At 38.5% G+C, this 17,500-nt stretch overlaps 1 protein-coding gene across 10 annotated transcripts in view; it reads left to right on the top strand.

The window, feature by feature from the left end:
- Positions 1–10,214, top strand: part of Eip63E (cyclin dependent kinase Eip63E) — a 1,395,216-nt gene extending 1,385,002 nt beyond the window's left edge. For all 10 annotated transcript variants that reach the window (XM_076185578.1, XM_076185573.1, XM_076185581.1 and 7 more), the window contains 5 exons: positions 596–782; positions 1,325–1,539; positions 2,762–2,923; positions 3,565–3,655; positions 6,346–10,214. In XM_076185578.1, coding sequence (XP_076041693.1) covers positions 596–782; positions 1,325–1,539; positions 2,762–2,923; positions 3,565–3,655; positions 6,346–6,452 — 762 coding nt within the window. In that variant the 3' untranslated portion in view covers positions 6,453–10,214. The remainder of the gene's footprint in view (positions 1–595; positions 783–1,324; positions 1,540–2,761; positions 2,924–3,564; positions 3,656–6,345) is intronic.
- Positions 10,215–17,500: the final 7,286 nt, after the last annotated feature.

Raw genomic sequence — 17,500 nt, 5'->3', positions numbered from 1 at the left:
TATTGGGGCCTGAAGATATTTCTAAATTCGGAACGTGTGTCGACGGTTGTAAACTACATCCAACTGATGACATGGGGGAGGACGGGGGGCGGGAGTTTTTGCTGAATCTGGTCTCACGAGTTTTTATTCTTTAACCCTTCAGTAATGACTTCCTTTCATGGCCGAAACACGTAAGAGGATAAAAACGTCTGATCTCTATCTATCTATCTATCTATTTCTCTTTCTGTGTGTGTATTTATCTCATTTTTGTAGTTTATAGAAAAGAAGCTACGTTCGTGGACCTCAGTTTTTGTTTATATGCTTGTGTGTGTGTGTGTGTATTTACTTATTTTTGTAGTGTACAGAAAAGGAGATCCTGTTTGAGTATGTGTGAGAGAGAGAGAGAAAGAGAGCTCTTGTGGAAACGTCTAACATGCAATATTACGCCATATCTTTTATACAAAGGTAGGACAACAGTACAACTCCGTTTATGTGTATTTAATTATCACAAATACAATGAGACCGAATATAGTATGGATTACCGTCGTTCGTCTTGAACCCGAATGAGGTAACGACTGATCCTAAGGAGACTCATCACGTTCTTGTCTTTCCGCAGCACACCGACCTCTCGCAGTACCTCGAGCAGCACGGCGGGGGGCTCCACCCCCGGAACGCCAAGTTGTTCCTCTTCCAGCTCCTCCGGGGTCTCGCGTACTGCCACCGCCGGCGGATCCTCCACAGGGACATCAAACCTCAGAACCTCCTCATTTCGGAGGTCGGCGAACTCAAGATTGCTGACTTCGGTGAGTTTGATGGGTCGCCTCTGCCCCGGATTTAAGCTACCCAGATTTGGACGACAGCCAGGTCTTCAGGTTCTTCATGAACATGTTCATCAACAGTGGCTCTATAAAGGGATGATAAGACAATATGGAGAAGCTATGTCATAATTTCCGCCATCTTCACTATCACTATTATTATCACCAAATCAGTGCTATCATCATCACCACCACACTTACTCACCACCACTGTCACTATCCCATGCCTCTGTCAATACTCCTTCAGTCATGATGAACTTCAGGAAAAGCACCACGTGAGGACGAAATCTTTATTAGTACACTTTGCTTGTTCGAGCTTTATCAAACACATGCCCATTCTTGACGAAGCTTTCATTATATTATCAAAGCGTTGTACCATTTAAGACTTCGTCCTCACATGGTATTTTTCCTGACATACTTGTCGGCAGTTGCCTTTCTCTTTTTTGAAGAACTTCATCTTCACCCCCCACCCCACCCACGCCCTTGTAGCTACGCTTGTCTCTCCAACTGATCGCGGATATCTTCTGCAGGTCTGGCTCGCGCCAAGTCGGTACCTTCACACACATATTCCCACGAGGTGGTTACGCTCTGGTATCGTCCTCCGGACGTTCTCCTCGGGTCCACGGACTACACCACGTCCCTCGATATGTGGGGCGTCGGCTGTATCTTCATCGAAATCCTGACGGGGATGCCGGCGTTCCCCGGCGTACGAGACGTCCAAGACCAGCTCGACAAAATCTTCAAAGTAAGTTGAAGCGACAGGGACAGTCGCCACCAGAAGTTCTGTTGTCACTATTAGATTTAATTATGTGAACATAACTAGCTTTCACTCTTACTGTGTTGGTGTGATATTGTTAGTAACAAACTTTCATTATAAGACAACCAATATGTTGAAATTTAGGATATATGAAGCAACCAAGATTATTTTACATAGAGTGCAGTGTGCATTATTATATTTAATCATAATAGATGCTTGTGAAGTCACATCTCTGTTGTCAAACTTTGCATTTAATTCACTTATGTTCTCGGCATAGACTGCTTCTTCATTTGTTTCTTATCTGACCACTATTAATTTTTCTACATTAGTGCAAACCACTTTCAACCTCATTATTTCATATACTCTAAGCTTTCCCCTACTTCTCAACTTCAGTACCCTTTTCTTTATATCTGATCTGTCATTCCAGTAAAACTATCTTCTGCTTTGACCTTTGTTTTCTCATTGGTTTCTTTGACTAGTTTCATTTGTTTTTGTTCTACCTGTTGAAATCATTCTTATCCAAACATTTATAGACTTATCTTTATTTACTAATTTTCCTGTTTTGTTGATAACCCTATTTATTGTGATTTGTGATTCTTATTAGTTGTGCGCCTTTTTACATATCTACTTGACAGTGTGCATATATATGTATATATATGTATAATATACTGTATATCATATATATATATATATATATATATACAGTATATAACATTTTCGTAATTGTTGATATCAATGATATTCTGTAGTTTGGCATTATTGATTGATTTAATCTTATATATATATTTGGGACCTGAGGTACATACATGTGTTTAGTTGTTATAAGACACATGGTATCAGTAGTGGAACTGGCCTATTTGACACTCTAGGCAAACTTCTTGGTGCCCCCGTACATTTATGTCAGCACAAAACTTATTGTCTTGGCAACACAGCAAGATGATGAATTGCATGTGGCTCATGTGTTCATGGTACAACAGAGCTTAATCAAGACAAATTAATAGGTTATCAAAATCTTCACTACTTGATCGGGATATTTCTTGTAAATTTTCTGTGCCTAATATTTGAGCGAGTGCATTCATGCTACCCCCCCACCAAAATGCCACCATGGGTGACCCACATTACCCATGTCAGTCTTTGCCACTGTAAAGATTATCTACTAGTTGTACTCAAATACTCGATAGATAGGAAATTTTAGTGTTTCTTCTTACAGGTGGTTGGAACTCCAACGGAAGAGACGTGGTTAGGTGTGACCCAGCTGCCTAACTATAAACCCCACCGCCTCGTTCTCTACAGACCCAGGAGACTGGCTGCACTTTTCCCAAGAATCCATGACATCCCCCATGCAGAGTCTCTTGCCACAAGCTTTTTGCAGGTTTGTTTTTGCTATATACATACATATAACAAAGGCTTTTTCCCCCTTAAAAGGGAGATAGCCAAAAAACAAAGGCATAGAAACCACTCCCACCCATTCCATCCCCTACAAACTCCACTCCCCTCTACCCTCTTCCCACCCTCTTATCTTGGTACCTCCTGGATGACGTGTCATCCCTGCATCTTGTCCACTGCCCTGGGTTAGAAACAGTCCCACAAGACACAGCACATCCACAGCAAAGCCACTTCATTAAATCGGTGACCCCCAACCCCCCCTCCATCCCCTAATGCAGAAAAGGAGAAGATGGGGAGAATTGCTTTCGGGCTGACCGACTGCTGTTAAAGCTGTGGTTGTAGACCTGCATGTTTATGGTTATGATTATACTTATTTTCACTTGTGTTTATTCTTAATTGAGGGTAGTCTACATCAAGAAACAGGAATGACAAAATTCAAAGTTTATATAGTGGATAGCAAAATGCAGTTTCAAGCAGCTGCCAAATAATATATCATGATATTCTTTTTTTTTTCCGAGTAGAAAGTAATTACTACTAAACAGAAAGATAGATTGAGAAAGGAGGATGTTTCTACTTTTTCTGTAAAGTTAATGAGCCATACAGCTAACCATGAGCTGTTTATTACAGATTCAACCTTCCAAAAGGATATCAGCAGACAACGGTCTCAGACACAAGTACTTTTCAGATTTACCACCACAGATCTTTGATTTAGACCCTGGTAAGTATTGAAAAGAATTTATTTATTTATACTATATCAGATGTCTTTTGCTGACACTATTGTGCTGAATCTTTAACATGTATTATTCTCTATGTGCAAATATTGTCAAGTAATTCAATATGATATATGAAGCACTGGATATAGAATTTATTTTGTAATGACATTCTCAATCACCACATCAAATCATCCTAATATTGTATTGTGCTGAAGCTTTAACAATGATTCTTTATGTGTAGATATTGCCAAGTAATTCAACATGATATATGAATCCCTGGATGTAGAATTTATTTTGTAATGACGTTCTCAGTTACAGCATCAAATAATTCTAATATTGAGTTGGAACATAAGAATGATGAAAGATTATTGGGATGGTTTGGGCACATGGAAAGAATGAGTGAGAAAAAATTAGCAAAAACTGTGTAGAAAGCAGAAATGAATGGAGTGAATTTGAGGGTTCGACCAAAAATGAAATGGATGGATGGAGTGAAAGGGGCTTTGAGCAAGAGGGGAATGTCTGTTGAACAAGGAAGGGAGACAGGAAGGGATATATATGAGTGGAGAATGGTTGCGTATGGATCATATGTTGACTCAGCCCAAAGGGATTTCTTCCAATCTTCTCTATTTTTTTTTACTTTGGATGTACTGTGTCTTGCTGCATTACTTCTGACCCAGGTAGTGGGCAAGAGGCAGGGATGACATTTCATCCATGAGGAGCTAAGATATGGGGAAAACAAGGGGTGCTGGTATGGCAGTGGAATCGGTGGGAGTGAAATAGGTGGGCAAGTTGGTGTATGCCAAGGCTGGCTTCCTTCCTTATAAAGGGGAAGGCTCTAGACATATCCTTTAAATAATAGTAATAATAAAATGAATAGATATATCAATAAATAAATAAATAAGATAATAGACTTACATTCACAGCAGTGACAAGAAATGTTAACAAACTTCTTAGTGGGCAGAGAGTGTAGATTATCCCAGAACAACCAATTTCCAAGGACTAAAAGATTGTACAATTGAGTCCCCCAAGGAGCAGTACCATCACCTGCGCTATTTAACCTTTTTACAAATAGCCCCCCCTCTAAATCCAAAACATTATATCAAAGCTGTCACCTATCAAGATAACCTAACAATAATAGCTCAGCACAGCAACTACAAAACAGCTATTAAGGATAGACCAAACATACTTAGACAAACTAGAACAGTAGCTGAGACAAAATAGAATAGCAATATACATTCAGAAATCATCAGTGACACTGCTCACTCCATACAGCCATAAATCAAAGAAAGAATTAATAATCAAATTGAATGGTAAATTTCATGGATGGAGTGGTGTGAGAGTGTAAATGCAAGGGTAATGGGACAGGGATTAGAGATGGTTAAAGAAAATGGAGAAAATGGGAGATTAGCCAGTTATTGTTTGCTGATGACACTGCACTTGTAGCAGGATCAGAGGAGGGATTAAGGAAGTTAGTGATGGAGTTTGGGAAGATGTGCAAAAGAAGGAAGTTGAAGACAAATGTGGGCTAAAGTAAGGTGATGAGATGTACAAGGGGAGAGGATGGCAACAATTGAAAGTAAGTATTAAGGGAGACTGGAGTAAGTTGATATTTTTAGATACTTGGGGTGAATGTGGTGGGAAAGGGAGGAGTGGAAGTGGAGGTAGATTATAGATTGGGAGAAGCAAGTAAATGCCTTGGGGAATTAAAAAGTATAATGAGAAATAGACATTTGGGAATGAATGCTAAGAGGAGATTGTATGCAGGGGTGATTGTGCCAACAGCACTGTACGTGGCAGAAAAATGGAACATAAGAGAGGAAGAGTTTAAATGTGTTTGAGATGAAATGCCTGAGAAGTATGGTAGGGGTTACTAGGCTGGATAGAGTGAGAAATGAGGAAGTGAGGAGATGAACAGGGGTGGAAAGGGAGTTAGGAGTTAAGGTTGATGAAAGAGTATTGGAATGGTTTGGACACATGGAAAGAATGAGGGAAAGAAGATTAGTAAAAGAGGTGTGGAAGGTAGAGGTGGAAGGAGTGAGCATGAGGGGCTGACCAAGGATGAGAGGGATCGATGGGGTAAAAGGGGGCATTGGGAAAGAGGGGAATGTCTGTTGAGGAGGGAAGGGAGAAGACAGAATATAGGGGTGAATGGAGAATGGTTATATATGGATGATGCTGTGATGCATGGAAGGGAGTGGGTGGGGGATAGGGGGTGAAGGAGTATGTGTGAATGATATTTTGACACAGCCCAAAGGGATTTCTCCCTGTCTTCTCTTTTTCTGCATGAGGGAATGGAGAAGGGGGATTGCTGATTAAATGAAATGGCCTTGCTGTGGATGTGCCGTGTCTTGCAGCATTGCTTCTAACCCAGGGCAGTGGGCAAGATGCAGGGAAGATCCATCATCCAGGAGGAGCCAAGAAAAGAGAGAGGGAGGGAGGGATGGTGAATGGGAGTGGAGTATGTGGTGATGAAATGGGTGGGAGTGGATTTATGCCTCTGACTTTGGCTACCTCCCTTGTAAGGGGGAAAAAGCCATTGGTATATATGTGTATGTACTGCATTGACTTGACCAAGCCCCTTACAAAAGGAAAAAGGGAATTACCACAAACATTCTGTATTAAGAAAAATTATATATATGTCATCCGACTTGTGTGTATTTCTTTCAGTAAAATAATTCATTCTTATTTATTACAGAACGATCGGTGTTCTCTGTGGGTGCTGTGAGAATGGCCCAAGAGCCACATAATTACCCTACAGCTGTCATTCAAGTTGCAAGAGAAATGCGCAAGAAAAAAGTCTAGTGAATCCTCAATATGTAGGGAGTGATAAATATATATATATATATAGATATGAATATATTTCTGTTTAAGAAAATGATGCAATAGAAATAGAAAAAGTGGAGTTGTGTAAATGATGCTTGAGGTAGGGAAATAATAGGTGACAATGATATGGTGTTCTTTATTTAATAGAAAGGAACTATAAAGGCTAGGAAGGGTAAACAGAAAAAGTATCCCAGACATTATGAATAAATATATATATATATAAATATATATACTTAGAGAATCAAATACTGTACTGTACATGAAAATGAGGGACATATTAGGGATAGTATGTTGTTATCAGTGTGGAAAGTGTACAGAGTGAAAAGAGAAAAAATGAAAAAAAAAAAAAAATCAGGATGATGTCAAGGACAGAGAGGTGAAAGAGAACAACGACAAATTTCTTCATGGAAGATGAGCTCTCCTCAGTATTTCCTCTCCATTAGGTTTAGCTATATTTACCAATCTACTATCCATCCAATATGATTACTTTTATCTTTATCACGCTCAACCCACAAAAGACTTATGTGATTTTATGTCAACTTTGCTGTGTGTTAGCATAACTCTTGACATAATTCTACCAATAAATAGATATAATGATAATCAAAGCACAATTATGGATTTAGTGTGAGACAGTACAACTCTCCTCTCTGTCCTAGGGTGTTCTGAGGCTTGATCTGTGATAGTACATTAAACACATCTCTTTCAGTATTGCATAATGGCTTCATGAAACCTGACATCATCAACAAAAATTGTTTAGCTTTGCAGAGAGATGCAAATCTGTGAGTAAACTTTGACTTGTGGTCACATAATTTTTTCCATATGCAGTAGAAATTTGTAAGCTGATCCTATATCAAGAACTTGAAGACAAATTACAGTAAGGCTGGCATATAATTAGTCATATTATATGAGAAATTGTAAGCCTTTAATTTTGTCTTGGATGTTGCTATTTCTCCACTTTTAATCTTCTGTTTTGCTCCTAACAAAATCAAACTAACCAGAGCCAATAACTCTGCTAATTCTAACCAAGTCTATTTAATCCAAACAGTTTTTTCTCTAGATATATTTTTAGTATCCTTTGGAGAAATAGACACTTCCTCTCCCATTCTACCTGCAGCCACAAGACCTTTATCTAGCAGTCTACCTCATAGCCTTCGTAGTGTCTCGTGAACAACAACTTGCTTAGATCTAGATTTTTCTGGAATCAGAAGTAGCAATGCTAAGAAGACTTCTTGTTATAGGAGCAGCATAATAGTATTTTGCTCAACCTAGAGACACTTAAATTGTGCCTAACTTCAATTCATAATCTTAGAAGTATGACTAATTGTTTCCTACTTACAGTGGGTAGAAATGCAAGATGATGTGTCGGTAATTGAAAGTTCAGTATTTCCAAAAGATACATAGATTTTATATAGAATGAGTGCATGGCTGTAAGTTTTATCATTGTTAGAATTCTGTATACTATGTTCTTGGATCTGCTGTATCATTACTATACATAAGGGCTATATTTGTATGTTTCTAGAAAATGATAAGCCCTTTTGTACAGTACAATAACTTATAAATGCAGGTTGAAACGAACAATACCCTAAAGCATTATATTCTCAATTTTTTACCAAATTGCCATCATTGTAAATATTCCATTTTGTCATCTCATCTGCATCTGCACAATTGTTTGATCAAAAGAGATGCACAAAAGCTTAAAGGGATTTGTTCATCATAATACCCATGGAAGAATATACTGACAACCTTGAGCTGATTGTTTGAGCTTGTCTTTTTCATAGTCATCTCTGTGTTTGTAAGCATCCAGTAGAGATATTAGTTGGATGGTATTGATACATCAAACTAGTATTTCAAACATATACGTTCATGAATACATAAACATTCACATGAATATTACATAAACATACATATGAATGTATGTAAACACATACATTTGCATTATACACATACAAACCTTGTCAATTTTTTTCCATCACACTCACAAATAGGATGTTATTAGTTGTCCAAATGTGGTCAATTACCAAATTGAATCTCATTCGTAAGACACAGTCATGGACCTATAACTTAACCATTTATTATATTTTTTCAGTAATATGCTTATAATCAAAGTCTAAATCTAAATCATTATAGCATTGAAAGCATTCACAATGATGGTGAACAGAAAGCGAAACTAGCAGTGCTGTGTAAGGTTGTAAAATACAATGTTCTGAGTGATCTAAATCCTTCTTTCAGAACAGAAGTTTTTTTAGAGAACTCAAAATAGTATATGATATAATCCTACATTTCACTGTGTGTTTTATTTTCCAACATAGTTTCATTATCACATATCTTCATATTTTGAAATCATTGCTTATATTGTAGGTCTATTTTGCAGGAATTTTGATCAGACTTGTTGCACCTTCATCTAGAATTACTGTCACACATTGTCTCCTCAAGTCCCCAACTTTGATCATCTCACTAAGAGTCGCTCGATGTGTGAGTGAAGTGATACTGTATATCTAGGTTCAATATGCTGTTTTTTCATTTCATCTTAGCTGATTGTGTTAGTTTATATTAGTTAGGAACATTTCTTCTTGAGCACAAATGTAAAAAAAAAGAAAAAAAAAAAAGATGATCCAACACCATGGAGTGCATGGTTATGAGAGAACTTTTCTGAATAAATGCTTTTGTCTTGAAGTGTTTTTCAGAAAGTATCATATATTGTAACTTGAAATTAATTTCAAAACTTGGGGGTGGGGGGATGTATAGTTGGAAGTGATTGAAGTGAAATGATGTACAGCCACAGTGTAATACACTGGAATATGTGGTAGAGAGGATGCAAATGTGAGTGGAGAACGAAACTGCAAATTCTGCAAATTGATAGGTATGGGACTTGATTTAGAAATCTCAATCAATTTACAACCCATACCTATCCAGCTTTTGGTGAAATATACGTGACAAGGATTTTTTACATGATATGATTAAATATCACTATCATTTTTGTATCCTCTACTGGTAAGTATTTGTGATTCTGAAGATGACTGAAATTTACTTGAGTGTGGAAGGAATATACCGTTGATCAGGGAGTAAATGAAGAAAGCATTCCATGTGTGGTTGGGTGTCAGTTCTGTCTGTAGAACGCGTCTCCACATAGGACCTCTGTGTGGTACACTGGCTTTTCTGCAATAAATATCTCTTTCTTTTCTTGGGTGTACATGAGGATTATATTGTACAGTAATTATGTGACAGCAAAGTATATGTGATTTTAATTAAAGTAAGTAAAAATCTGCTGTTGACTAAAAGATTATGATAGTTTCACAATGAAAAATTGTGTGTACATATTTATTAAAAAAAAATTGAATGTTGTTACAACAAGTTACTTTACTGTGTTTGTAGAAATATGATTCAGTGCATTGCTATTGTCTTTGTCCTGTCTTCAATTTAGTGCACAATCTATAGTAGCTTGATACAACACTTCCTAACACAACTCGGTCTAATTCTTTTTCTACTATCAACAAAACTGGAGGTCAAGCAAAAATTTTTCATTGCAGACACAAGAAAGAATGCTTGTCATCCTCTTTTTCATTCATACCTGATACCCAATTACATTTTATTTTCATTGATTTATACAAGTTGCAGAGGAAGTTAGTAGGAAGCAGCTCATACCTTCACAATGGTGTCTATATTAATGCACATTTTGCCACTTTGCTTTGCCCATAATACTAAGTTAAAGGAGAATGATTTTAATATACAGATTTAATGAAAGTTGACTTTTATTGATTCCCCCAAGTGTATGACATAATTTCTGAACCATGAAAGAGTGTCATTTCTTCAACATCACCCTATCCTTCACTATAGAAGGGTAATATACAACTGCAAGAATAACCTGGTGACAACTGGAATGAAAAATAGATGGCACTCAATATAGAAAGGGTTAATCAAGATGAGTTCAACCATTTCAGTAGGGAAAGAAGTTTAAATTTCCCAGGTGTCCTATAGCTGTCATGAATCTCATTTCAATATCCTACAACCTTGTTCACCCCATCTCCCTACTAAGAACAGGAAAACAGAATCACAAGGTGATCCTCAGGATGAGAATAGCTGGAAGAAGAAGAACAATCACTGCCCTTCTAACCTCGTATTGTATAGTGTTTCCAGGGTTCTTCTGTCATGTAGGGGTTACCAAGAATGAGGCAGTGACTAAGATTGACAATATATTATGTCACTATCAATCTTCCTCGCCACTACCTAACAATAACTTCAGTCTTCCTTCCAACAACCAAAATTCTCTGGCAAACTGTTGGTATGTGTATGTATTTTGATAGAACTGTAATGGTTATGTAAATATATGTTTTCTTAGGAAAAAAATAAATAAATAAATAAGAGCTGCCTAGTGTAGGCCTTATGGTCTCTTGCAGTCTCCTTCATTCTTATGTTATGTTCTTATGTAATGGTGCATGAGAGTGGGGGCAGGAGATGGTGATCTCTGGAAGGAAGCTCCCGGTCATAACCCACACAGGTGGTGGTCTAGGCCCAGTGGTCACCAGAAATGCAGCACAGCTTGGCATCAGCCTACAGAAGTGAGCAGCCCTATTTAGGATCTATTCTGCTCACCCCATAGAGCAGCGTTTCCCAACCTGGGGGTGCCGAAATCAATTATAGGGGGTGCTGGGAAGTGATGCACACAAAAATCACATTGATACATGTATCATTGATTACTTAGTTGTGCATATTTGACTTATTCCATGCATCCCCGTCCTCTCCTTTATATGGGGGGACGGAGAGGGGGGGTCGCCGATTTAATGAAGCGGCCTTGCTGTGGATGTCCTGTGTCCTGCGACATTGCTTCTGACCCAGGGCAGTGGACAGGGTGCAGGGATGACCCGTCATCTAGGAGGTGCTAAGATGGGAGGGAGGGTGAAGGGGTGTAGAGTGTTTTCGGGGGTGGAATGGGTGGGAGTGATTTTGTGCCTTGTCCTTTTTGGCTACCTCCCTTGTAAGGGGGAAGAAGCCTTGGTATATGTATGTATGTATGTATCTCATTTTTTTAGGGTGTTCTTATTTCTTCTACAAAAAATATCAATATGTTTCAGTTCTAAGGAATCAAGAAAATAAATCATCAAGCAGTACACTTCACTTTCTTTTATCCTTCTGATAACAAAATAGGGGTGCTGGGCTGCTTAGACATGGTCGGGAAAGGTTGGGAAATGCTGTCATAGAGGGGGCCTAGAAAAGTTATCCTGAAAATAGTCTCCCTAAACCTAACCTAGTGTGAAGCTGCACCAAGCAATGTCACCCTAATGTGGTTTGGATAATAATACATGCATACATATACAAAAAGGCTTTTATCCTTTTATAATGGGAATGGTCAGGCAAAGCATGTACCCACCCTTCACCCATCCAACATCCATTTGTTTTCCTTGTTATCATAGCATATTGCATTCTGTACCTACTACTGCCTGGCAGTCTAGTACCATTCCCTCTGATTCAACGTGTGTTTTACTTACTAATCACCTAATAGGTTATTAGTATCTTTTTGGGGGGGTGAGGGGAGGTTATCAGGTTTATTCATAAATATTCTTTTGATATGATTTAGTCTTACACAATATTAAAGCAATGGCTGAAAAAAATAAGAGAGGCAGCATCCCCAATAAATTTAGCTACGAGATGCCACTGCCCAACAGATGAGCAAATCGTCACTCGTCAGTAGACTGAAGTCACTAAATGTCTCTCGTGCCCTCGGTATAACTGCTCTAGTGTGTCACAATGCCTAAAGCCAAATGACCCGGGCTGCCGGGCACTCGGTCTGGATGAACGAGTTTAGAGGTAAGGATCATGAGTAATTTTAGTGAATTACTTAATTCTATCAGTGAGAGTATACTGTAAATCTGTTGACGTAGTTCTCTGGTATATGAGCCGAGGTATGAAAAGGCATTCGTTAATATATACATATATATATATATATATATATACACACACATTTTTATCACTGTATAACTACATGAATTTAGAGGTTTATCACAGCCATACTGTGTTCCATAACATACAAACATATATATACCAAGGTTTTTCCCCCTAACAAGGGTGGTAGCCAAAATCAAAAGGCACAGGGACGTCGGGTAAGGCTGCACTGGATGCCCAGCCACGTGGGCGTGCGAGGCAATGAGTCCGCCGACGTTTCTGCAAAAAGAGCCGCTGGCGCTCCCCACGTGACCAGGCACGTGCCACCTAGTCTGTCGTACGTGAAGGCACGAGCCAGGCGTGCCGCAGCCCACCGCGCCCACCAGACTCACCGGCAGTTAGAAGGAGCAAAAAGACTAGCTGCTTGGTACGCCGCCACCACCGACTATCAGACGTTGAGCGCCTTCCATCAACAGCCCAGGGCGGACGGCGTACTGTTGCAAAGAGTTAGGCTGGGCTACTGCACCAGGGAGGAGCTGTATGACGGCTTCCAAGGGCAACAGTGCGATCACTGCGGTAGGCATAGCCGCCACCCACTGCTACACTACCTACTGTCCTGCCCGGCCACGGAGACCCTCCGACCAGCGCCGCAGACCCCCGCCCACCCTGCAGAAGGCAGCCTCCTCAGCAGTCGGGCAACGAGAGCTGCCCTCCTTGTCCGCCACACGCCCATGGACGTAATGCTTGGGGTGCTCAGGGCGGCGGCGCCCCCTCGCTGACCTCCCTAAGCCCTCACCTTCCACCCACTGGCGGGCTGTTGCCCGCATTGTATGTCAATGTATGTATATCTGTACATATTTATACAATAAACCTTTATTAACTAACCCCGTTAATTCCTTCGAAGATATAGTGCAAGTAAGTATGAATTAGATTAGTATACAATTATAAAGTGAAAATAGCTGCATTAACATTAGTTCGTCTGAATTTAAATGTTGCTTAACCATTTCTCAAATTTCTTCACAGATCACTCTCTTGACATGGCCTCGAAGCGAAAATTCGTTGATTCCTGGTTGGAGCAGGAGGCTTACAAGGATTGGATCGAGCGTGTAGAGGACGACCCTTACAAGGCTCGCTGCAAAATTTGCAAGACTTCTGTTGCTGCAAATACCAACTGCTTGAAAAGACACTCTTCCTCAAGACACCACACCCTTCAAGTTGAGGTTCTGCAAAGATCAACACCATCAGAAGAGGATCTGAATGAAGAGGATGCTGTGACTGCTGCAGAGATCAAATTGACATCTTTTTTTGTAGAACATAATATTGCCTTTAATACTTCTGACCATCTTATTGACTTATTAAAGAATATTTTTCCTGAGTGTTCTACCCTACAGAAATGTTACTTAAAAAGAACAAAGGTGAAAACTGTTGTTGAGAAAATGGCAAACTATGAAAGTAACAAACTGCACCAGAAATTGAGAGAAAATAAATTTTCCATCATAGTCGATGAAACCACAGATATTGACACTACAAAAAGTTGTGGAATTGTAGTACGGTTTTACGATCCAGAGACAAAGCAAATACAAAGCAGGCTCTTACAATTAGCTAACATATTTGCAGACAAAAGCACAACAGGTGCCACTGGTGAAAGACTCCATAAAATTATAACTCAATGCCTTGAAACTCATAATATTCCAAAAGAAAATGTTATAGGATTTGCTTCCGATGGGGCGAGCAACATTACAGGAAAATATAATTCACTCACAAGTCGCCTCAATAATGAAATGCCTGGGATTACCATCTTGAAATGCGTTTGCCACTCGGTGCATTTGTGTTCATCTCAGGCTTCCAAATTTCTTCCACGTAGATGTGAAGATCTCATTAGAAACATCTACAGCCATTTTTCGCATAGTGCAAAGAGAATGCATTTATTTAAAGAATTTCAAGAATTTTGCGACGTAAAACCGCACAAAATGTTGCATGTCTGTCAAACAAGGTGGTTGTCATATCACGCAGCGGTAGAAAGATTGCTTGAACAGTGGGAGCCTCTCAAGCTATATTTTATAAATTGTAGTGCAGAAGACCGCCTACATTCTACAATATCTATCTTGGACACTATGAACGATCCATCTATGAAACTATATTACACATTCCTGAACTTCATATTGCCTAAATTCAATCATCTTAACCTCCTCTTTCAACAGCAAGAACCAACAATTCAGGTCCTTCACAAGAAATGCCATGATCTATATACCGTTTTGCTGAGATGCTTATTTAAGAGAGATGAAATAAATATGGTAAATGATATAGCATCTCTTGATTTGGATAATGAGGCACTCTATCTTCCTGTAAACCAAATGTATTTGGGATCGGACATGCACTCACTTTTGCAATCAGAGGAATATAGACACAGGAAGGAATTAACGGGCGATGTATTTAGACGCTGCAGGCAATTCATTATCATAGCGTGCAAAGAAATCAAGAAAAGATTTCCTCTAGGAAATAATGAATTTGAAATGTTGAGAATTTTTGTACCAAAATTTTTTTTGGATGAACGCTCTCGAATTTCTATGCCAACACTACGAGATCTTGTCAATGCGTTCTCAAGAATTACTGTCAATCCTCAACATCTGGATGATGAATGGAGAGCAGTGGAAAATGCAGAAATTCCCGAGGAAATAAAAATTATTTCCAATCCAGAAAAATTCTTCACTGCTCTAAGCACATTACGGGATGATTTCAACCAAGATCTAAGAATTTACTTAGACCTTGATTTCAACCAGCCAATGTTCGAAATATTTTCTAAATATGCTCTAGAAGTGCTTTCCCTTCCTACCTCCAATGTTGATGTGGAAAGATTGTTTTCTAAGGTAAATTTATTAAAATAAAAAATTAGAAACAAATTGTCAACATCTACTCTAACATCTATCATAATCTCGTCAGAAATGATAAAAGTTGCCGGAGGATGTGTAAACTTTAAGCCAAGTTTACAATTGGTTAAATTCATAAAAAATCAAAGTGTGTAAATTGATTGTAAATACTGTAAATATTGTTACTTTTTTGTATAATATACCATATTATAGTGGATTAACTTGTTTTTTTACATTTCCTAAATAGTTGGTCTAAGGAACATTTTCTTCTTTAGTCCCCCGTCCAAAACTATGTTTTCTATGACTAAACAATCAGAAAATGGTTGTGATAACATTAGGCTTAGAACAGGACGAGAACCCTGACGAGAACCCTGGATTGTGCTGTCGAATTGTAGAATTCGTCTGCTATTGTGGAAAACAAAAGCTACTGATATCGCTGTGTCGACAATTCGTAGAATATGTAGAATAAATGTAGAATTTTATTCTTCTTCTGTTTTCTAATGAATTTAATGAAAATTAAGTTATAAGAAGTATTAATATAGACTATTAAAGGCATTATTACTATTGATATATATATAGATAATGAAAACGTAAAGATAATTGAGTTCTTTACTATGCGCATCAGTTCGAAGTGAACGGAATCTAATATTTAGATACATATTTTGTCTGTATTTTTTTTTTTTTTAAGATTTCAAGAATATAAGAATTCATCGTAAGTGACATAGATGGCGTATTAAACATGACGTCATATTTTGGCGGGGTTTTGTTTTCTTCGTCACCATTCTCTACCATGGCTGTCATTACACCCACGTCCACTGACCAGGTAAGTCTTTGTTTTCTTTTCAATAATAACTCTACCTTTGTTGGATTAAATCGTGTTCATTTTAGACGTAATCTCTATATTATGTGGGTATTGTAGTTAATTATTATTTTTACGTAATTTTTAGATTGATATGGCTTCTAAGAGGAAATTTAGAGATGTCTTGATAGCTGACCCTGCTTTCCAACCATGGTTGTCTTCCGTAATAGAAGACCCTGAGAAGGCAAGCTGCTTATTCTGCAAGAGACAGTTTGGGGCTCATTTGACAGCCATAACAAGGCACAAGGAGACAAAGATGCATATCCGCAATGCGCAAGAATTCGAAGATCTACCCAAGCAAGAGACTTCATCTTCTCCTGTAGGGTTATATATAATTTCCTATCTACTTATTCATTTAATATGAATAGAGAGCAAGTTTAAGGATAAATGTTACCTAAAAGAATATACATCTAATGAGTCCAAAATACGTGTATAACATAGTTGAAATCCTTTTCAGGTTGGTGCCAGCGTTGCTGTAGCTGTGGCTCTCCTGGTGGCATTCATTGCAGAGCACAATCTGCCATTCTCCATCATTGACCATATGGTGGAGTTAATGAAAGTTATGTTTCCTGACTCTGCAATTGCCCAGGGGATTCACATGCATAAGACAAAATGTACCGAGACCATGATTAAGTCACTGGCCAACGTCATCACAGAAGATCTCGTGAAGAAGCTGAGAATATACAAATTCTCAATCATAATAGATGAGACAACGGATGTCAGTTGCACCAAAACGTGTGCTGTACTTGTAAGGTATTTTGACTTGACCAGCCACAAAATAAACACGTGTTTCTTCTCTTTGATCAACCTTTATAGCATTAGTTCTGTGGGATCAACAGGGGAGAACTTATATGAAAAGATAGTCATAACATCCCAAGGAGTAATTTTATTGGATTTGCAGCGGATGGTGCATCAAACATAATGGGAGAAAATAACTCTTTAACCAGCCCCCTCAAAGATAGTTTGCCTGGCATAACAGTATTTCGCTGTATATGTCATTCCATCCACCTTGCAGCATCAGAGGCAGCTAAACAACTTCCTCGTAAATGTGAAGATCTGCTAAGAGATATATATTCCTTCTTTTCTCATAGTGCCAAAATGGAGCACGAGTTAAAGATTTTTCATAATTTTTGCAATGTCATGCCACATAAGATCATGCACCCCTGTCAAACACGCTGTCTCTCATACCACGAAGCTGTAGCTCGCATCTTGGAGCAGTGGCGGCAACCTCTAAGGCTTTACTTCATCGAAAAAGAATCAGAACTAAGGTTACTTTCAATTCAAAATATAATTGAAAAGATGCGAGATCCCTCAGTGAAAATGTATCTTACATTCTTAAATTATATTCTTCCTAAATTTAAGAAAATAAATCTAATGTTTCAAAGTAATGAGCCAACTATTCACTTTCTGTAAGAATCCATCAC

Source organism: Oratosquilla oratoria, chromosome 5 (assembly GCF_046742065.1).
Source record: "Oratosquilla oratoria isolate Oo_2021 chromosome 5, ASM4674206v1, whole genome shotgun sequence".
In the NCBI taxonomy this organism is placed as follows: Eukaryota; Metazoa; Arthropoda; class Malacostraca; order Stomatopoda; family Squillidae; genus Oratosquilla; species Oratosquilla oratoria.
Note: the sequence above shows the minus strand (reverse complement) of the source record. Positions and strands in the feature narration are given on the sequence as shown.